Source organism: Leptopilina heterotoma, unplaced genomic scaffold, assembly GCF_015476425.1.
Source record: "Leptopilina heterotoma isolate Lh14 unplaced genomic scaffold, ASM1547642v1 Lhet_6, whole genome shotgun sequence".
Taxonomy (NCBI): Eukaryota; Metazoa; Arthropoda; class Insecta; order Hymenoptera; family Figitidae; genus Leptopilina; species Leptopilina heterotoma.
In genome coordinates, this window is record NW_025111137.1 from 3,829,943 (window position 1) to 3,854,271 (window position 24,329).

Here is a 24,329-nt window from a genome sequence, read left to right on the forward strand (position 1 = left end):
GGGGATTCGAGGTAGCTCTCGTAAGGATTTATGTAAATGTACGTATGTGTGAACTCTAAGTACCTTTCTCTGAATAAGGTTGTCAACGCATTCATGATACCAACTCAACTCCAGATTTATATCGGTCCTGCATTTAATATTTTCCATGTCATTGTTAATTCCAGCATTATAAATGGCGCCACGATATTAATATTTTCGAATATTTAAAATAAATGATTATTTTTAAATGAACTATTTTTAAAATTAATTCATTCTCGTAAATATAAATTAAAATTGTGAATAATATACATCATACGTTTAAGTATAAAACATAAAAATTGTATAAATTAAATACTAAAGAGATGTTATAAGTGAAACAAATAGACTTTAATTTGGTGAATTCTAAATTATCTTTTCAAAGCCAAATTGAAAAAATCCATTTCAATGAAAAGTTCCATCGACAAAGAGAGTGAATAACTGATTGGCTGTGAAACGATTCTTTTAAAACTCAATAAATGCAAATTTAAAAAGTAATAGGCGACTTTTATCAGTGAGATTCGTTGAAAGAATGGAGCTTAATCTATTTTTTCACAATACATTTAATGGAATAAAAAATTTTAGTAATAATGCTTTAGATTTTTGATTGAATCGAATTAAGTAATTAAAAAAAAAATTGAAAACACAATTGCTTTTTTGTTTCGGTAGCGTGGCTATCCTCTTCACAAACCTTAATCAAAAATATTTTATAAACTTTTTACAAATAATTTTGAATAGTAAAAAGCTATAAAAATTATCACCGAAAAAATAAAGTTAAAATATTACTTATGTAATAAGTTCATTTTCCTATCTGTATCGTGAACAGTGTATTTTTGTATTACTTCTGCATTTTTCTCTAATAGGTGTAAACATCTCTTTAAAAATCCACTTTTTACATTACCACTTAGGAAAAAGTTGGACATCTACAAATAATAATAATTGTCTAATCATAGTCATAAAGTTCTATAAAATCTTTTTAAGAAAGCGACTCTTAACAAATTATTAATAGAACCCTGAAATTTACGAAATAAAATAAGAATTTTGCGAAATCGAGATTTTATTAATTATATTAACTTTGATTTTCTTGAACTTTCAGCAAACAGATTTTTAAAAAATGACTAAATTTTAAGAATATGAAAAATTAATGAAAATGGTTTACTAATTTTTTGTGGAACAGTTTTCATTGAAATAGTTTTAGTTTTCTATTGTAGTTATGCTGTCATTTTGAAAATTTGGTAATTACAATTTTTGTTTACAATTATTTGCGTAGAGGGTTCAAGCTTTAATTTGACTCCTATGACAAGTCTCTATAACACGTTATAAAATTGTAAAATAATTTAAATTTAAATATATTTTTCCAATCGTTAAAAACAGACAAGTTAGGTTGATTTACTACAAGAAGCTCATAAACTTCTTTCAAAGAAGCTTTTTGTATAAAAACTATAACAAATTTTCAATAATTGGAGGTACTGTGAAAAAATAAATAAAATTCAAATGGATTTTTAATTTTTTAATGTTCATAAAAAAAACGAAGGGTTCTTTTTTTTGTTGATTAGAACCGATTTTACATGGTCTTAATAGTTCTAAAAATTGTAACTTTTAACAAAAGACATTGTCAAAAATCCAAACAATTTCTTTAAAAAACCTGGCCAAAACCTAAAAAAAAATTTTTTTAATTTAAATGTTTTAACTATTGAATTTACTAGAGGACACATTTCTGCACACTATAGTAAAATATAAAGGAGCATAGGGCCCATTTAGAATAGTTACATCAGTTAAAAGTTGCCCCTCCAAGTGACAGTTGAGCTGCTTAATTGTACAGTGTGGAAGTGTGTGTACATAAAAGAGTAATATTTTTATGAAAAGTGCATCAATTTTAATAAAACAAAATGGAAAATACTTCTAAAGGTATGTATATTAATTTAATTTATATTAATTTTTTTATTTTTTTTTTATTTTTTTATTTTTATTTTATTTTTTTTATTTATTTTTTTTTTATATTAATTTAATTTTAATTGAATTGAATATTACTATTAGTATACTTTTAAAATATTGCATAAAGTGAGCTCATCTTTTCTTGAATCTTTTTTTTCAAAAATTTCAAAGAAGTATTGAAAAAGTTATCTATCCAAGAAATCCCATGAAACTAGCAATTGGGATATTTAGATTAGGCCTTTATTTAAAAGAATATGCAAAAAAATCCACCAACTTTTACCAGTTTGAAGAGATATAACCTAAAAAGTGTTAAACATCCAGCAGCACGGTAATGTGTGTGTGTGTGTGCAATAGAATATAAGAGCACCCCAGCTGTTTAGAAACATTTTATATACACGGTGTCATATATATCAATATAGTAATATATACCGGGTGTTTAAAAAGTAATTTATTGCTTAATAAATAAAAATAATTAAACAAATTTAATAAAAATAATTTATTATTCATTTATTTATAATAAAAATATATATTTAAATTAATAATTTAAAATTATAACAAATTTAGGTAATTTGTGTGTAATTAATAAATTATGCAATAATAATAATAATTTTTAAAAATAATACTATAAAAAACAAATTAAAAGCAAAATAATTATAATATTGAAAATAATTGTTTTCAAGGTTATATGTATATTTAAAAATTGAAATATACAGTACATAAAGAATATTATAAAATAATACATTAGTATGAATAATAATTATATTTATAAATTATGAACTTTAACTTAATATTATTATGTTAAAATATTAAAGTTTTTTTTTATTTTCGGTTTGTTACAGATACTGATAAAATAACCGTGAGTTACACGAGAAGAGAAATTTTTGACTTACTTAAAGGGAAATTTAGTGATGATTTAGACGCTCAGATTAACACGATTGAAAATCATGCAAATGAAAATTCTGACGGTGACAATTTAAAGTTTCATAAGGATGAAGTAGCTAATTTGAAAAAATTACTATCGAAAATAAAATCCAGGTGGTCAGAATCACATTTTGTCATTAAAGCCTTTTTCAATAAAAATAATGATTGGTTAAATAATACAGTTAGTATTGTGGTACGTAAACATTTATATGATTTTCAATAATTCACATTTTCTTAGTTCATTAAATTTAAAAATTAAATTTTAAATGAAAATAGAATAAATTACAATATATGAAAATTAAGTTAAAAATTAAATTTGAAAAATTTTAAATACATTTTCAGTGCACTCGTGTCATTCGGACTGATGCAACTAAATCAAATAAAAGCGGCCGACCATCTACAAGTTTTGAGGATTCCAGTGATCGGACTAAACGACGAAAGACAACTAAAATCCGCGAAGATTTTAGTAAGGAAGAGTTGGCTTATGCTACCCAAATGAGTTTAAGATCATCTGGAGCTGTAGATGCTGCTGCTATTTTAAAAGAAGTTATAACACAATCACCGGCAAGAGCATCAAAATATAGAACGGCGTACAAATCATCTTTAACATCTGCCCCAATTGAAATGACTGGCGACGAAGCACTTGTCGACATTGTTGGAGCAAAACTCACGAAACAAAATTATTTAGATATAAGAAGTTCGTTGCGTCGTAAAAACTTCAATGCATATCCATCTTATAGAAAAATTGTAGAAGCAAAAGCTCGATGTTATCCACAAGATATTACAGTTTCAGAGATTTCAGCTGAAGTAAAATTGCAATCCTTGTTAAATCACACATGTGATCGAATTTTAATGGTACAAACGGATGTCATAAATTCATTGGACGTTGAAGTAGTTAAAAATCTGAGATTAATTTGTAAGTGGGGTTGCGATGGTAGCTCAGGCCAAAGTGAGTACAAGCAAAAATTTACGAGTGATGACAGTTCAGATTCGCATATGTTTTTGACATCGTTAGTACCGCTGCAAATTTTAGGTTTCGACGAAAATTTAAAAAAAAATGTTGTTATTTGGAAAAATCCAAAACCATCGTCAACACGCTTTTGTAGGCCTATACATATTCAATTTATAAAAGAAACCGTAGAATCAACATTAAGTGAAAAGCAGAACATTGACAATCAAATTGCTTCTCTCCAACCTTTTAATACAGTAATTAATGGACAGGAAATTAAGATTAATTTTAAAATGTATTTTACGATGATTGACATGAAAGTTTGTAATGCCGTAACAAACACAACATCAGCAATGCGCTGTTATTTATGTAAGGCAACATCTTCGCAATTTAACGATATAAATGCAATGAAAACAAAAGAAATTGATGAATCTGCTCTTGGTTTTGGCCTGTCTACCTTGCATGCGTGGATGCGCTGTATGGAATTTTTTTTACATGTGGGTTACAAAATGCAAACTAAAACATGGCAGGCACGCAAATCTGACAAAATTATTATCGAGGAACGAAAACGGGTAATTCAAGGAGCTTTCAAAAATCAGCTTGAGTTAATTATTGATACACCGAAAGTAGGGTCAGGCAATTCGAATGACGGAAATACTGCTAGACGTTTCTTTGAAAATTATGATGTATCTGCTAGAATTTTAGGAGTCGATTCGGATTTAATGAAACGGGTTTATGTAATTTTACAAGTAATGTCAAGTGGTTTCGCCGTTAATGTGAATGCTTTTCAACAATACTCGTTTGAAACAGCTGAAATTTGTGTATCGTTATATCCGTGGTACTGTATGTCGACAACAGTTCACAAAGTATTTATTCATGGCGCTGTAATTATTGACTGGTCTCCGCTTCCAATTGGCCAAATGTCTGAAGATGCACAAGAAGCTCGAAATAAAGATATCAGAAATTACAGAGAACATTTTGCCAGAAAATCATCAAGAACAACAACCATGCAAGATGTTTTTAACCGTCTTCTTGTAATTTCTGATCCCTTTATTTCGAGTAAAGAAAAAAAACATCCTAAGAGCAGAAAACAGCTATCTGTCGAAGTAACTCAACTGTTAATAGGAACAGAAAATGAAGGAAGATTGTATGGCTTACGTAATTATGAGAACTCCTCCACCGACGAGTCGACAGACATGGAGGATGACTAACCAAAAATGTATTTTAATTATTTTATATAATTTTGAAGTTGCTTAATAAATTTGACATTTTGAATTTTAAAAAACCAAGTTCAGATTCGTAATCAGCGACCCCAAAAACCTCCAAGTAAGAAATTTCAGGTCGGTTGGATCAATTTTTGTAAAAGTCGTCCGCCATTTTGAATTTTGAAAAACCAAGTTCAGATTCGTAATCAGCGACCCCAAAAACCCCCGAGTAAGAAATTTCATGTCGGTTGGATCAATTTTTGAAAAAGTCGTCCGCCATTTTGGATCCGCCATTTTGAATTTTGAAAAAACAAGTTCAGATTCGTAATCAGCGACCCCAAAAACCCCCGAGTAAGAAATTTCAGGTCGGTTGGATCAATTTTTGAAAAAGTCGTCCGCCATTTTGGATCCGCCATTTTGAATTTTGAAAAACCAAGTTCAGATTCGTAATCAGCGACCCCAAAAACCCCCGAGTAAGAAATATCATCCACTTTTAAACACATCTAGGGGTTGCAATCTGTTTTGCAATCTGGCCCACTGTGCCTTCGTTCAATCACCCACTAACAATTTTTTTTTTATTTTTTGATTTTAGATGAAGCAGGTATTAAAAAGCGTTGCAGATTAAATTAACACCAAAAAAGATTAAAATAATCAATTTTGGTGTTATTTTTTACTATGAATGAAATTTGACTTCAAATCAAACCAAGCCAACGATTTGTCAAAGGAAGTCGAAGCGAGTTTAAGTCTTGGTCTAAGTCCAAGTCCAAGTCTTAGTCTTCGTCTAAATCTTGGTCAAATTGTTAGTCCAAGTCTTAGTATTAGTCTTAGTATTAGTCTAAGTCTTAGTCCAAGTCTTAGTATCAGTCTAAGTATTGAACAAAGTACAAGTCTTAGTCTAAGTCTTGGTCAAAGTCTTACTCTAAGTCTTAGTATTAGTCTAAGTATTAATCAAAGTCCCAGTCTTAGTCTAATACTAAGTCTTAGTCTTAGTCTAATATATAGTCTTAGCCTTAGACTAATACTAAGACTTAGTCCTAGTTTTGAACTTGATCTTTGACTGTGACTTTGACTAAAACTCTGACTTAGTCTTCGTCTATGTCAAATTCTCTTACTATTAGTCTAAGTATTAGTCTAAGTATTAGTCTAAGTAATAGTCTAAGTATTAGTCTAAGTATTAGTCTAAGTCTTAGTCTAAGTATTAGTCAAAGTCTAAGTATTAGTCTAAGTATTAGTCTTAGTCTAAGTCTTAGTATTAGTCTAAGTATTAGTCTAAGTTTTAGTCTAAGTATTAGTCTAAGTTTTAGTCTAAGTATTAGTCATAATATAAGTCTTAGTCTAAGTCTTAGTATTAGTCTAAGTCTAAGTATTAATCTAAGTATTAGTCTAAGTATTAGTCTTAATATAAGTCTTAGTCAAAGTCTTAGTATTAGTCTAAGTATTAGTCTAAGTATTAGTCTTAATATAAGTCTTAGTCTAAGTCTTAGTATTTGTCTAAGTATTAGTCTTAATATAAGTCTTAGTCAAAGTCTTAGTATTAGTCTAAGTATTAGTCTTAATATAAGTCTTAGTCTAAGTCTTAGTATTAGTATTAGTCTAAGTATTAGTCTAAGTATTAGTCTAAGTATTAGTCTAAGTATTAGTCTTTGTATTAGTCTAAGTATTAGTCTAAGTATTAGTCTAAGTATTAGTCTAAGTAATAGTCTAAGTATTAGTCTAAGTATTAGTCTAAGTATTAGTCTAAGTATTAGTCTTAATATAAGTCATAGTCTAAGTCTTAGTATTAGTCTAAGTCTTAGTCTAAGTATTAGTCTACGTATTAGTCTAAGTATTAGTCTAAGTATTAGTCTAAGTAATAGTCTAAGTATTAGTCTAAGTCTTAGTCTAAGTATTAGTCAAAGTCTAAGTATTAGTCTAAGTATTAGTCTTAGTCTAAGTCTTAGTATTAGTCTAAGTATTAGTCTAAGTTTTAGTCTAAGTATTAGTCATAATATAAGTCTTAGTCTAAGTCTTAGTATTAGTATAAGTAATAGTCTAAGTCTAAGTATTAATCTAAGTATTAGTCTAAGTATTAGTCTTAATATAAGTCTTAGTCAAAGTCTTGGTATTAGTCTAAGTATTAGTCTAAGTATTAGACTAAGTATTAGTCTTAGTCTAAGTCTAAGTATTAGTCTAAGTATTAGTCTTAATATAAGTCTTAGTCAAAGTCTTAGTATTAGTCTAAGTATTAGTCTAAGTATTAGTCTTAATATAAGTCTTAGTATTAGTCTAAGTATTAGTCTAAGTATTAGTCTTAATATAAGTCTTAGTCTAAGTCTTAGTATTAGTCTAAGTATTAGTCTAAGTATTAGTCTAAGTATTAGTCTAAGTAATAGTCTAAGTATTAGTCTAAGTAATAGTCTAAGTATTAGTCTAAGTATTAGTCTAAGTATTAGTCTTAATATAAGTCTTAGTCTAAGTCTTAGTATTAGTCTAAGTATTAATCTAAGTATTAGTCTAAGTATTAGTCTTAGTCCAAGTCTAATACTAAGTCTTAGTGTTAGTCTGATACTACGTCTTAGTTTTAGTCTAATAAAAAGTCTTAGTCTTAGTCTTAAACTTAGTCTTTGACTATGACTTTGACTAAGACTAAGACTTAGACTCACTGTGACTATAGTTAATCTTAGACTTAGATTAACTTTAACTTTCTTTGACAAATCATTGACATCGTTTTGAATTTGATTAGAAGTAAAATTTCATTCATATATTAAAAAATAACACCAAAATGGATTATTTTATTCTTTCTGATGTTAATTTAATCCAAGAAGGATTAAAGTGTTGTAGATTTTTTTTATCCATTCTGGTATTATTTTAACACCTAACGATTTACTGTGAGTTTAAGAAACTTTCATGCAATGTTTAAGTTAACTTTCGCGTCAAACAGTGAGAAGTAGTCAAGATTTAAAAAATTACTTCGAGTCTCATGATCTTCGCAGATAAAAGATTTTGTCCAATGTAGACCAGGAACCGAGGAGATTTTACTTATTTTATATAAAAGTCAGGAAAGATGATTATAGAAAAAAATGTTTTATTAAAGAAGAAGAGATAATAAAAAAGAGATTGAGAAGCTTGAGTGAAAATAAGAAAAGACAGATAAAAGAAACGTTTGTCTAATTGGCTAATAAAAATTACAAATTCTCTTTGCACAGAGTGAGAAAAAAGCGTCAGAGAAATAAAAGAAGAGTGCAAAAGTAGGAGGAAATGGAGAGAGGCTAAGTCAGGATTCGCTATTGGTTTAGATTTTTAATGAGATACACCCACACTGCAAAATTTTCTTTGAACAGAGGATGAAAAAACAGCGCAGACAGAGTTTTCTTTTTCTGTTTTATAAGGGAAAATATATTATTTTGCTATAGTTGTAGTTTGAAGCCATTTTAATTGATATGGTTAAAATTTTTGTTTTTCTAGTGTTTACGTTAGAGTTACAAATATTTTACAGAAAATGATTATTCATTTCGTGCACTAGATGGAAACTTCTGTATTTGTTCATATAATTTTATTTCAATGAAGGTAAAAAAAAACTTTTTAGTGACACGTTTTCGTGACGCTTATCGACTGGTTTCGCAATAAAATGTTCAAACTCTCGTATTTTTATGATTAAATGCATGATTAAATTTATATCATTTCTTACACGTGCTATATTCACATGACAGTCATCGATTTGTTAAAATATTACAACTACTTTAATATCAAAAAGCCAAAGATGAATTTATAGAATTTTATGCATCCACAGCTTTGAAAAGTTGAATTTGTGACGTTGGGGGGGGGGGGGTGGAAAAATAGTGCAAAATAGCGTGACGTAGTTTATGAATACTATTTATTATTAGTGGGAATAAGAAAGCATATTTTACAAGAGTATTTAATCTTACGTTGTGTCGCAATTTCAAAATATTAAAAAAATTCTTTTTTATTGAAATTATTTTATATTTGAAAAAATTTACTTTACTACTTTAATATCACTTTTATGAGTTATCAACAAGAATTTAATATCACTTTTCAAAAATTATCAAAAAGAAAGAATAAGTTATGAATAAGTTTATTATTAATTTCTTAAGCGGAGATCGTAAAATATTACCTAATCTGATACTCCATTTAACAAATACAATTAAAACTAATACTGAAGTGAAGGCACAGAGAAGGAAATGAATATATAAATTTTAATATGTTTATTTAAATTAAACAGAAAATGCTACCACATATTCAAATTATTATTATTAGAGTTTCTGATCTAGTTTTATAATAAGTTTATTAATAATCCGTCTATTATTTATTTTTATAAAATAATTTTTAACCAAATATTTTATTTCTGTTTTTGGCTCTTCCGATATTGAAGAGTTTTAAGATCGTGAGTTTATTTAATCGAATTAAAAAATTATGGTTAATTTTTTTCAACATTTTTTTCTAACTGGACTTAAAACTTGTTTAAATCTAAACCGAAAAAACTTGTTATTTTTAAGACATATTCCTTAGTAATTTAAAGATTAAAAAAGTGAGTGGAAATTTTCTCGTTAATCGTTACAAGTTGGTTAATTTTTTTTAACATTTTTTTCTAACTGGACTTAAAACTTGTTTAAATCTAAACCCTGTCTTGCTATTTTCAAGACATTTTCCTTAGTAATTTAAAGATTAAAAAAGTGAGTGAAAATTTCCTTTTAAAAAGCGAAACGAGAGAGAAAATACAATTTTCCGAAAGCAGTTTCTTAAAATAATAAAAATAGCATTTTTATATATGAAAGCTTTAAAGGCAGAAAACTGTTTTTTAATCATCTTTTCCTAGTAACAATTTTACGATTTCTTCGACTCGGAGTGATCGGTTTCTTCATTGTTTTATAATAAATAAAGATGACCGAGTGATAAAATCATTATCGGTTCAATAATTAATTTCAAGAATTTTTAACTAAAATTCTTCTTTAAATCGATTGTTTTTAATAATTTTCGAAAACGTTCTTTAAAAATTTCCAAATCTATTTGTTTACAATATTTAATTTTACAAAATTTTAATTATTCGTAAATCCTTCAATTAAATATATATTAAAGAATAAAAACTTAAAATAATATAAAAAAATTTAATTTCACTTTTACAAAAAAATTAATTACAAAATTTAATTACTTATAAAACTTCACGCTATACCTAATGCTTTTAATATTGAACTATTATCTAAAATTTTAACTGAAATTCATTTTCAAATCAATTTTTATTAGAAAATTCTACGAGAATTCAATTATTTATACAAAAATAAATAATTTATTGAATAATTAAATGTTTCTTGAAATTCAATTCCTATAAAGAATTTTATTAACAAATTTTTAAATAATTGAATTCTTTCGACGATTTAAAATGAAAGTTTTAAGAATATTTAGGTTTTCCGAGAAATTCGATGAAAATTGTATTAAAAATAATTGAAATTCTGCAATGAGTTTTATTATTTGTGAATATAATTGAATTCCTAAAAATAATTTTATTATTTTTGTACAATATTTAATTTTTGATTTTTTGCGAAGAATATTATTACTCTTGAAAATAATTGAATTTTTGCAATAATTTGTAACTTTTACAAAATAAAATTTTTGTTTCGTATTTTTAACAAAAATTCTTCTAAAAATGAATTATTTTTAATAATTTTTGAATAAGTTCTTTGCGAATTTTCAAATTCATTTGTTAACAATTCAATTTAATGAAATTTCAATTATACGGAAATTTTCCAATTAAATATATATTATATTAGAAAATAAAAACTTCAAATAATTTAAATAAGAATTCAATTGAACTTTTTCAAAAAAAATTAATTGCACAGAATTGTTAATTAAAAATATGAAAAATTCAGATTTGGAAAGATTTTGATTTGAAACCTTTTCAAAATTCAATTATTTCTAAAAATCCACGCTCTAATGCTTTTAATATTCAATTATAAACTAAAATTTTAACAAAAATTCGTTTGTAAATCCATTTTTATTAAAAAATTCTATTAGAATTGAATTATTTAAATACAAAAAAAAAAATTATTGAATGCATGTTTCTTAAAATTAAAGTCTCATAAAGAATTTTATCAATAAATTATTAAATATTTGAATTCGTTGACAAATTTTAATAAAATTTTCAGGAATAATTGCATTTTTCGAGGAATTTGATTAAAATTGTATTAAAAATAAATAATAATTGAAATTCTGCAATGAGTTTTATTATTTATAAAAATAATTGAATTCTTAAGAAGAATTTTAATTACTTGCGAAAATAATTTAATCCCTTAAAAATTGTATTATTTATGACAATAATTGAATGATTGCGAAGAAATTTATAAAAAATTTATAAATAATTGAATTTCTATGAAATTTTTATTATTTTATAAAAATAATTAAAGGTTTGCGAAGGATTTTTTTCAATTTCTTTTTAAATAATTGAATTCTTTTGGAAAATTTTATTAAAATATTTAAAATAGTAGATATTAAAAATCATCGAATTGAGGGAAATTTTTTTGAAAATACTTGAAATTTTGCCAAGAATTTAATTGAAATTTTTGAAAATAATTGAATTTCGGAGAAGAATTTTATTATTTATAAAGATAGTTGAAATTTTGACGAGAATTTAAAAAATTTTTTGAACAATAATTGCTTTTTTGCGAAGAGTTTTATTACTTTTGAAAATAATTGAATTTCTACAATCATTTGTAATTTCTCTAAAATTTTCTAAATTAAATCGCACAATTTACGAACTTTTCGTTTTTGCTCAATCAAATTACGGATTTTACGGACCTTTTTTTAAAAAAAAAACTGACTTTTACGGGATTTACAGATCTATTTCGAGCAATGCATTTACTTTATTTATTGCATTATAAAAACAAAAAAATCAATAGTTGATTACAATATTAAAATGCTCACTTTACATTTCATGAACAGATGTAATTTTTTTTTCTATGCATAAATAAAATTATTAATTCCAACGTCGCTGAGTCGATGTTTGCCCTAGTTATTGAGAAATATTGAAGAGAAGAGAGAAGTTGACTCGAAAAGGGTCTCTTGAAATCTGAAAGTAAATATTTTATACATTCAAGAAAAAGGAGTGAGGCTAAGGCGCTTAAATGAAGATGAAAAAGGTACTGGTTATAAAGTGAGATTGGACGGTATATTTTTCCTTAAATGAAAACTCTACGATCCTTCTTTTAGCTTATTCTATATATATATACATATATCTATTATTATCACATATAACTCAAAAGCGAATAATGTTGAATTACCTATTTTATTGCATGTATATATCGTGAAAAGTGTCATAAAAGGCTTTTTAAAAGCAAAATAGACAATCTGTTGGAATTTTTTAAACCCAAGGGACGAATAGAATTGGCAGAGGGTGGTTTAAGGCGATTTTCTTTTATATCGTGTTGTTAGAGGTACCATAAACTGCTTTGGAAAATAATGTAACGATTTCACGTATTATATATATATATATAAAAGAAACTCTTTTCACCTGACCTTCTCCTGAGTTGTCGAAAAGGACATCGTAATTTTGGGCTACACTTCACTATCCTGTCGCTACACTATTTCAGAATGAACGACAATCGAGAAATTCCTGAAACGGAAGTAGTTATTGAAGCTCGAGAATCTCAACATATTGGAATTCTTGAATTCCTTGAACTGAATAATGTCAGGATGTGTCTTTTCTTCTTAAATTTCAAGTGAATTAGATTGATTTACTTGAAAGCAATAAATTATTAAATACATGTATATATACAAGTACAATTTCTCACTTCATTGATTTTTTGAAATAACATTTTTCTTCAAAATTACTTTCTATACAATTATAAACGCATTTTTCCTAATTCCTGAATAAATACAGGGCTCGGATCGACTTTAAGATTTAAAAAAAGTGGCTTTAGTCGCATAAATTCACAACAAAAGTCACAAAAAGTCGCATAAAATTTGCAAAAAAGTCGAAAAAAAGTCACATTGAATTTAAAAAAAAACGACAAAAAGAAAACACGAAATTGTCAAAATTGTAAAAAAATCACATTTCTCGACAACACATACTTTAATATCAAACAATCAGGAATAATATTTAATAAAATTTAATAAAATTCAAAGCTAAATTTTAATTAGGTATTTTTAACATTTTTTTAAAAATTCTCTTTGAAATGTAAAATATTTTTATAAATAATAAAATTCTTCTCCTAAATTCAATTATTTAAAAAAAAATTTAATAAAATTCTTGTCAAAATTTTAATTATCTTTAAAAATAATAAAATTCTTCTTTGAAATTCAATTATTTTCATAAGTAATAAAATTCTTCGCAGAAATTCAATTATATTCAAAAACTTTTTTAAATTCTCGTCAAAATTTTATAAATAATAAAATTCATTATGGAAATTTAATTATTTTCAAAAGTTCTAATAAAATAATAATACAAAATTCAATTATCTTCAAAAGTACGAAAATTCTTCGCTGAAATTCAATTATTTTCAAAAAATTAATTTAATTTCTCCTCACAATTTCAATTATCTTTATAATTATATCAAAATTCTTCTGCAAAATTCAATTACTTTTAAACATTTTTAAAGAAATCTGTTCAAAATTTCAATTATTTTTATAAATAATAAAATTCTTCTCTGAAATTTAATTATTTGTAAAAATAATAATAAAATTCTCGTCAAAATTTCAATTATCTTTATAAATAATAAAATTCTTCTCTGAAATTAAATTATTTGTAAAAATAATAATAAAATTCTCGTCAAAATTTCAATTATCTTTATAAATAATAAAATTCTTCTCTAAAATTCAATTATTTTCATAAGTAATAAAATTCTTCGCAGAAATTCAATTATATTCAAATTTTTTTTTCAAATTCAAATTTTCTCGATAAAATTCTTTACAAAATTTAATTATCTTCAAAAGTAAGAAAATTCTTCGCAGAAATTCAATTATTTTCGAAATTTTTTTAAAATTCTCCTCAAAATTTCAATTATCTTTGTAAATATCAAAATTATTCTACAAAATTCAATTACTTACTAATGTTTTATAAATTTCTTTCCAATAATTCAATTATTTTCATAAAAAATAATTAAAAAAAATTTTTTTTAAAGTCTTTTATAATATAAAATAATGATTTTATCACTCGGTCATCTTTAATTATAATAAAACATGAAGACATCGATTGCTCCTAGTCGAAGACTTGGAGTGATCGATTTCTTCATGTTTTATAACAATTTTTTATAAGTTGTTTAATTTCAAAAAGGTTTGAATTTGAATCTTTTGAAGAATTTTATTTCCTATGGAAAAATAATAATTAAATATTTATTTAAAAAAGAAATTATTGATGTTTTCGAAAAATTTGAAAGAAATTTGTAAATAAATGTAACAGATCATTTTTTTGACTAGAACTTTTTCCTTCAATTTTCTAAAAATTTTAAAAGTTTCACTTTCTAATTGACAAATAGAATTTATAAACATATTTTTTTCATTAATTTTTAAAATACTTTAAATTTTATTAAAGCAATTGTAATTATAGGAAATAGAAATGATGCAAATTGTTTCCTTATGAAAATTGAGAATTTCCTACAAAAATATTAAGAAACGATATAATATGTTATGTTTTTTTCCTCAAAGAGAAGAATGATTTTGTGAACAATATTGTTTACAAAAAAAGATTTCTGCCATTTACAATTTAAGTCGAAAAATAATTGAAAAATTTGAAAAAAGTCGATTAGTCGCATTTTACTAAAAAAAATCTCGAAAAAGTCGATTAGTCGCATTTTTTCACAAAAAAGTCGAAAAAAGTCACATTTCCTTAGAAAAGTCGAAAAAAGTCGCACAATCCGAGCCCTGTAAATAATATAATTAAATTTACATATTTTGCTAATTTCACATGATTCAATGAAAAATTTGTGATGGCAAACAATTTTAGTGGTCGATGATTACGCATTTGATGTCTTTTACAACAATTAAAAACGGTGGAACACTAAAAATTTTTAAAATGCAGCAGAATTCATGAAAATCACTATTTAGGATTTTTTGGGGTTGCTAATTGCCAATTTTTTAAATAAATTTAATTTCAGAACTTTCTAATTAGGGATTATAATTTTTCATGAAAAAAAAGTCAAATCTACTACAGTGTGCTTTGTTCCATTTGATAAAAAAAAATTTTGAGAAATATTTTTGAATCGAAAATTTCTCTAAAATTAGAAGAACACCGGATGATTAACCAGAATAGAAAACTAAAACGTAAAACAAGAGAAAATAATATAAAATATTGAACAGAAAAGGATGCATTGGATTTGACAAAGAAGATCGTGGAAAAGTCCAGATTTACTCGAGAGGAAATCTTGACAAATACTTTATTATTAAACTTGTTGTCATAGCAACGGATACTACATCTAACTGACTATAAGGTAAACGAAGAAAGGCAAGTAAAAAAGGAGCTCGAAGTATCGTATACAGGCAGAGGAGAATTTTATGTATATATACATTTTTAACAATAAGAAGGTGAAGGAGCCTTGAAAGTTTTAAAGGACACTAGAAATTTTCAAAAATGAGAAAAAGTCCAATTTTAACATTAAGTAGTAGAAACCACGTTTAGTCAGACATCATGTGATATTCTTTAGTGAATAAATTCTTATTAAAAAAGAATCAAAAACATTTTTTCATAGTATTTCGTAATTACCTGGAGAAGTTAATTCGTATTTTTTAAATAAAACATGAAATCAGTAGTGAAAATTCGTTTTAGTCAGACACAAAAGGAAATTTTCGTATTTAAGATTTTAAGTACAAAAATCCATAGCTATCGAGAATATTTCTATAAAATATAAATCATATACAAATTCACAAAAATTATAAAAAAGTTCCAATTTTAAGTAGTGGAAACCCTATTAAGTCAGACATAGTTTGACACATTTTGGAAAATTTATTTTTCTTTTCATAAACAAGAGCATTAAAATTATTACTGATCACTTATTACTTCCAAATGTAAAATGAATGTTCCTTTACTGTAATAAATTTAGAAACAGTAGTAAAAGATCTTTTTAGTCAGACGCACACAATAAAATTCATTTTTATTTAACCAATAAAAATTCATTTCAATTGTCATCGATTAAAATAATGTAAAAAAAAAATTCAGCATTGATTATTATTATCGAGTCTAAGAATAGGTGGTTTATATTAAAATTATATTTTAAGTTAAATAAAAGTGCACAGACAATATGAATATTTGGCAAATTAACTGCTTAGAACTATACATTGGATTTAAGTAAGGACGACAGGGGTTAAAGAGACAAAGAAGAAGCACAATTGGCGTTGGGCCAAAATAATAACTACTCAACCAACCCTTCTCCCTCAATGACTAGAAGTAATGCCTGGAGAACCATGTCCCCAATCCACACCATAGACGCGCCTTTGGAGAGCAAAACTAATAATTCTGATATTAATGGTCCAGGCACAACCTCCAAACTACACTTTATAAACCTTTCAGTACTTCTAAAAGTCATTAGAAGAATAATTTTAACAATTTACTCTAAACTTGAAAATAGAATTTAAGCTCTTGGAAATTTGTCAATTTATGTTAAATTTTTTCGTTTAAAAATAAAAGAGAATTTAATTAATAATATAATTAATATTAAAAATAATGATTAACAATTATTAATAACTACATTGCTAAAAATCTATCTTAAACTTTACGTATTGAAAATACCAACAATTGATATCATTAAAAGTAATTAATATTTAATTGACCGTTATAATTTACGCATATCTTGTTTCTGTACTTATATTATACTTCATTTATTTAATTAAAATTATAAATATTATATTATAAAAGTATAATTACATACTTTTGGTATTAATTTGGTTTGAGTAAATTTTTTTTTAAATTAAAGCTTGAATTCTACATTTTGTTATCTTATTCAAGCCATTGATGAATTTTTTAATAATTTCAGGTTCAAACTTAAAAAAAATTAAATTCTCTTAACTAATTTATTAATTAATTATTTTTGTTTATAAGTTTCAAAAATTTTAATAAAATTCTTCAAAATAATTTAATTATTTTCATAAATAATGACATTCTTCCTAAAAAATCAATTATTTTTATAAATAGTAAAATTTTTGTGGAAAAATTCAATTATTTATAAACAAAATTTTAATATTTCACAAACCCAGGGCTCGGATCGTCTTTAAGACTCAAAAAAAAATCGCTTTAGTCGCATAAATTTAGAACAAAAGTCACGAAAAGTCGCATAAAATTTCCGAAAAAGTCGAAATAAAAGTCACATGAAATCTTAGAAAAAAACGACAAAAAGAAAACACAAAATTGTAAAAAAATCACATTTCTCGACAACAGATACATTAATATCAAACAATCCGGAATAAAATTTAAAAAATATAATAAAATTCATAGCAAAATTTTAATAAGGTATTTTTAACAATTTTTTAAAAAACTCTCTTTAAAATATAAATTATTTTTATAAATAATAAAATTCTTCTCCGAAATTCAATTATATTTAAAAAAATTTTAATAAAATTCTTCTCTGAAATTCAATTATTATTTTCAAAAGTAATAAAATTCTTCGCAGAAATTCAATTATTTGCAAAAATTTTAATAAAATTCTTGTCAAAATTTAAATTACCTTTATAAATAATAAAAATTCATTCTAGAAATTCAATTATTTTCGAAAGTAATAAAATTCTTCGCAGAAATTCAATTATTTTCAAAATTTTCTTTAAATTTCTCGTCAAAATTATCATTATCTTCATAAATAATAGAATTCATTCTGGAAATTTAATTATTTTCAAAAGTTCTGCCAAAATTCATTGCAAAATTCAATTATCTTCAGAAGTAAGAAAATTCTTGGCAGAAATTAAATTAATTTCAAAATTATTTTTAAATTCTTCTCAAAATTTCAATTATGTTTATAAATATCAAAATTCTTCTGCTATAATTCAATTACTTTTAAACATTTTAAAAAAAATCTGTTCAAAATTTCAATTATCTTTGAGAGTAATAAAATTCTTCTCTAAAATTCAATTATTTGCAAAAATTTTAATAAAATTCTTGTCAAAATTTAAATTATCTTTATAAATAATAAAAATCATCCTAGAAATTCAATTATTTTTAATTTTTTTTTTAATTTCTTGTCAAAATTTTAATTATTTTCATAAATAATAAAATTAATCCTGGAAATTTAATTATTTTCAAAAGTTCTGATAAAATTCTTTGCAAAATTCAAATATCTTCAAAAGTAAAAAAATTCTTGGCAGAAATCAAATTATTTTCAAAAATTTTTTTTAAATTCTCCTCAAAATTTCAATTATCTTTGTAAATATCAAAATTCTTCTGCAAAATTCAATTATTTACTAATTTCTTATAAATTTCTTCCCAATAATTCAATTATTTTCATAAAAAATAATTAAAAAAATTTTTTTTTAGTCTTATAATATAAAAATAATGATTTTAACACTCGATCCTCTTTAATTATTATAAAACATAAAGACATCGATTGCTCCGAGTCGAAGACTTGGAGTGATCGATTTCTTCATGTTTTATAACAATTTTTTATAACTTGTTTAATTTCAAAAAGGTTTGAATTTGAATCTTTTGAAAAATTTTAATTCCTATGGAAAAATAATAATTAAATATTTATTTAAAAAAGAAGTTATTGATGTTTTCGAAAAATTTGAAAGAAATTTGTAAATAAATGTAACAGAACATTTTTTTGACTCAAACTTTTTCCTTTGAAAAAGTCGCATTTTACTAAAAAAAAGTTCGAAAAAGTCGATTAGTCGCATTTTTTCACAAAAAAGTCGATAAAGTCGCACAAGCCGAGCCCTGCGAACCAATATAATTATTTTCTATAATTTTTATAACAAAATTCTTCGAAGGAATTTTATTATTATTAAATTTTTTGATAAAATTCTTTGAAACAATTCGATGATTTTCAATATAATAATTTTAAAAATGAAAATTTTTAAAAAGTTAAGAAAAAAAAAACAAACAACAACTAATTTCAAACTGTGAACAGATTACCGGACTACTTATTACCTATAGATAAAGATTACACTTATCTTTGAGATAAATTTTTCTGTAACTTAAAAATCCTTAACTCGTAAATTTTGAAATAACTTTACATCCACTTACCTGTAAATCGAAATTTGTTGTATCAAAGCCACACTTTACTTCTAGGTCAAAAAATAGGTAAAATTTAACAATCCCTTGAATATAGCCCTCATGGCTATCCCTCATAGCTTTTTTGACGCGTACATTAAAAAATCGATCAAATTTGACCTAAATTTCGACCTAAATTTTTACCTAGTGTAAATTTTTCACCTATAAGTTAGAAAATAGGTCAAAATTGACCTATATTTAGACGTAACGTAACATTTTTATAAATTTCAAAATAGGTAACGTAATGGTCCATTTAAAAAATTTTTTTACATTTGAAATTTAATAAAAATTATAAAAAGAAAATAAACCTAAATAAAGCAATTAACTGCGTCAATTAATTAATTGCTATTTTTTATTAATAAATAAAATAAATCTTCAACTCAAGAGGTAAATCGGGTGTGGTTATATATTGGTGAAATAGTTTCGATCAGTTGTGGCTGACCAAAACGGTCTATAACTACTGTGGCTCGAGGGTCCATTAAACATGTGGTATTTCATTACTGTTTTATTACAATAATATGAATTTAAAATCGTCCAATTAATTGAATGTTAACATAATAAACATCAATTATTAATGCATGAATTAACAAATATATATGGAAATAAATTTCTAGGGGAATTTTACAAAATTTCAATTTTGTATTAAATTGAAAAAAATTTTTGTAATTAAATTTGTTTAAATATTATACCAATAAAAAAAAATTTAACTACTATCAAAAATTTATGAGAACATGAGAAAATATTTTTTATAGCCCCTCTCAGAGTAGGGAATTAAACTTTAAAATTATGTTAATAAATTCAACATCCTATAGGGAAAAAAACTTTTATCACGTGTAAGCGAAAATATATGTATAAATTTCACAATGAAGGTTTGGTAAAATTAGATGAACTTACCCAACTCGTACTTTAGTCGAAGGGTGAGAGTGGTCCAGATCGATTTTCTGATGAATGACTGGACCCTGGTTAGTCTAAGGTTTATCCTCTAAAGACGCTTGCGTTAATTTGATCCATAATTCATGTTGATTTCAGCACCGCTCCGTTACGGTCTGTAAATTAGTGAGACACTCTATTAACGTACGAAATATCTTAGTCAGATAACCACTGCACTCGTCTCCTTATCATAACTTATGAGAAAAGTTTGTGACAAACCAAGAAACCAGAAAATTGCAATTAATTATGATTAATTATTATCTAAAACAGATATAGTCATTTGAAAATATTTTTATTTTTACAACGTGCAGGTATTTGTTAATATTAAAAGGGAAATTTAGTCCCCTGGACTTTTTTTTAATGTTATTTTTTTTATGTTTGTTTTTTCTTTTTATCCTGTTACGTTCGTATAATTTTTACAGATAATATACATGTTTATATTCACGTGAATACCAAAGAATTATTTTTTCATTAATAGACAACCATTTTTTCAAAAATTAGATTTAGAGTGAATCCTTTTCAAAATTGCACTCTCATTTTACACTGAAAAAAATTATTTAAATTAAATAAAAATTATTTGATTCCATTAAATGCAGGGCTCGAACCAGTGAAAGTATTTAAAAATACGAATTTTACAGACCAAAAATGAAAAATTACGGACCATTTACGGACCAATTACTGACAAAAATATAACCAGTCCGAGTCACATAAGAGAACAACATTTTATTTAAAACTATAAATTAAATTTTTCATAACTATAAAACATGAAGATAACGATAAATCCGAGTCGAAGACTTGATTATTTTCGATTATTTTTAATAATTTTCCAAAAATTTCTGTGACAATTTTCAAATCCATTTGATTGTAATATTCAATTTTACGAAATTTCAATTATTAGTAAATTCTTGAATTAAATATTATATTAATGAATAAAAACTCAAAATAATATAAAAAAAATTTAATTAAACTTTTTCAAAAAAATCAATTTCAAAATTCAATTACTTCTAAAAATTCACGCTATAATACTTTTAATATTCAATTATAATCTAAAATTTTAACTGTAATTTATTTTTAAATCAATTTTTATTAGACAATTCTACGAGAATTTCATTATTTAAATACAAACGTAAATAATTTATTGAATAATTGAATGCTTCTCAAAATTGAATTCTCATAAAGAAGTTTATCAACAAATTTTTAAATAATTGAATTCTTTTGTCGAATTTTATTAAAACTTGCATGAAAATAATTCCTTTTTTCAAGGAATTCAATTAAAATTGTATGAAAAATAATTGAAATTCTGCTATGAGTTTCATTATTAGAAAAATAATTGAATCCTTAAAAAGAATTTTATTACTCTTGAAAATAATTGAATTTATGCAATAATTTTTAACTTCTCAAAAATAAAATTTTTTTCTAGTGTTTTTAACTCAAATTATTCTATAAATCCATTATTTTTTAATAATTTTTTAAAAAGTTCTTTGAGAATTTTCAAATTCATTTGTTCACAGTTCAATTTTACAAAATTTCAATTATTCGGAAATTTTTCAATTATTAATTATATAATATTAGAAAATAAAAACTTGAAATAATTAAAAAAATTTAATTAAACTTTTTCAAAAGAATTAATTTTACAGAATTGTTTGTTAAAAATATGAAAAATTCAGAATTTCAAAAAATTTAATTTGAAACCTTTTTAAAATTCAATTATTTCTAAAAATCCACGTTGTAATACTTTTAATATTCAATTGTAATTTAAAATTGTAACTAAAATCAATTTTTAAATCAATTTTTATTAAAGAATTCTACAAAGAATTCAATTGTTTAAATACAAAAATAAATAATTTATTGAATAATTTATTTTATTATTTATTTATTTACTTTATAATTAATTTATTGACAGTTTCTTAAAATTCAATTCCTATAAAGAATTTTATCAACAAATTTTTAAATAATAGAATTTTTTCGACGAATTTTAATACAATTTTTAAGAAAAATGCCATTTTACGAAATTTCAAATAATAAAACTTATTCCGATATTAGAAAATAAAAACTTCAAATAATTTCAAAAATAATTCAATTGAAATTTTTGAAAAAAAATTAATTCCACAGAATTGTTAATTAGAAATATGAAAAATTCAGATTTTCAAAGATTTGAATTTGAAACCTTTTTAAAATTCAATTATTTCTAAAAATTCACGCTCTAATGCTTTTAATATTCAATTATAATCTAAAATTGTAACTAAAATCAATTTTTATTAAAAAATTCTACTAGAATTCAATTATTTAAATACAAAAAAAACAATTTATTCACTAATTACATGTTTCTTAAAATTCAATTCTTATATAGAATTTTGTTAACTTTTTAAATAATTGAATTCTTTTGACGAATTTTAATAAAAAATTTTAGAATAATTACATTCTTCAAGGAATTTGATTAAAATTGTCTTAAAAATAATTGAAATTCTGCCATGAGTTTTATTATTTATGAAAATAATTAAATTCCTAAGAAGAATTTTATTACTTCCGAAAATAATTTAATTCCTTGAAAATTGTATTATTTATGAAAATAATTAAATGATTGCGAAGAAATTTATAAAAAATTTGTAAATAATTGAATTCCTATGAAATTTTTATTATTTTATGAAAATAATTAAAGGTTTGCGTAGGATTTTTTTCAATTTTTTTTTAAATAATTGAATTCTTTTCGAAAATTTTATTAAAATAGTAGAAATTAACAATAATAATTGAATTGAGGAAAATTTTTGAATATACTTGAAATTTTGACAACAATTTGATTCAAATAAATGTAATTCAAATAATTCAAGTTATTTTAAGCAAAGAAATATTTATTAGATCTAAATAAAAATTATTTGAATAAAAAAAAATTATTTCAAATAATTTGAATTAATTGAATCAAATAATTTTTTTTCTCAGTTCACGTTTATTCAGGACGTAACAACTCCTTTTTGGAAATGCTACTTTTTTCTCTTCCATTTTGTAAGCTCGTTTTTATTTAATTTCCAATTATACTTTCTATATTTGAAAAAAATTAATTTAACTTAGAAAAAAAGTTGCGAATGTCTTTGAATTGAAATTTTTATTTTGCAAAAAGAAACTTTTGATCTGAGACAGTTGAATTCTCGGGAGACTCAGATGACTGAGTTCCTCTGATGCATCTCACAGTGAAGGTCAGAATAGCAAAACTCCTTTGTAGGAGATACATGCTCACTGCAAAATGGACTGGACATGTTATAAAGTTTCATAGGATAGAACAGAAAATGCATACGAATGGGAGACTGTCACGTGACAAACAACTACTCGGCGAAATTTGCTAGTTAGAGTTTGTAGATTCATGTTACACATACAAAATATGATCCCTTTCACGACTGATCAGCTCAATTCTAAGAGAATTGATAGAGTGCTGATTTACATGTAAACATTTGTCCAAAATCAATATTGAATAATAACAATTGTTTTCATGGAGATTCCGTGAAAATTATGCAAGTTTTATATTTAAATATTATTTTAACATTTCTATTATGATTACAGTCTGATAATAAGCTTTGTTGCAATTTATTTGCAAAACTTGTATGAAATATGCATTTTGCAAAAAAAAATTGCAACAAAGCTTATTATTAGACTCTAATCATAATAAAAATGTTAAAATATTATTAAAACAAAAATCCTACAAAATTTCCCCTGATTAGATATTCAAAAAACTATTCTATAACATTTAATAAAGAAATTTTTTAATTTTAAAATTATTCATAAACATCAAAAAATTCTTTTTTAAATAAATATTTAATAATTATTATTATTCCATAGAAATTAAAATATTTTTAAAATCTACTATTTTAATAAAATTTCTTAAATTAATTCAATTATTTAAAAAATGTAATAAAATGCGTTGCAAAAATTCACTTATTTTCATAAATAATTCAATTCTTTATGAGATTTCAATTATTTTAAAAAAATGTTAATAAAAATTCGTTGCAAGAATTCAACTATTTTCATAAATAATAAAATTCTTCACAGGTTTTTAATTATTTTTAATACAATTTAAAGTAAATTCTTCAAAAAATGTAATTATTTTCAAAAATATTCAAAATTCAATTATTTTTGTAAATTTATGCTATAATGCTTATAATATTCAATTATTATGTAAAATTTTAACTGAAATTCATTTTCAAATCAATTT

General features: G+C 24.0%; 2 protein-coding genes across 6 annotated transcripts in view; one reads left to right on the top strand and one right to left on the bottom strand.

The window, feature by feature from the left end:
• The window catches only part of LOC122509101 (protein-tyrosine sulfotransferase), a 363,218-nt gene that overhangs the window by 126,264 nt on the left and 212,625 nt on the right, over positions 1–24,329 (bottom strand). For all 5 annotated transcript variants that reach the window (XM_043622879.1, XM_043622880.1, XM_043622876.1 and 2 more), the window contains one exon: positions 20,093–20,244. The gene's annotated coding sequence lies outside the window, so the exon portion shown is untranslated. The remainder of the gene's footprint in view (positions 1–20,092; positions 20,245–24,329) is intronic.
• Positions 1,783–5,039, top strand: LOC122509098. Its single transcript, XM_043622866.1, has 3 exons — positions 1,783–1,923; positions 2,790–3,064; positions 3,214–5,039. The coding sequence occupies exons 1-3, from the start codon at positions 1,905–1,907 to the stop codon at positions 5,029–5,031; spliced, it is 2,112 nt and encodes a 703-aa protein (XP_043478801.1). The 5' UTR covers positions 1,783–1,904; the 3' UTR covers positions 5,032–5,039.

Coding starts and splice junctions, on each gene's coding strand:
- LOC122509098 (XM_043622866.1), top strand. Junction 3,065..3,213: donor ATAATACAGTTAGTATTGTG/GTACGTAAACAT, acceptor ATACATTTTCAG/TGCACTCGTGTCATTCGGAC.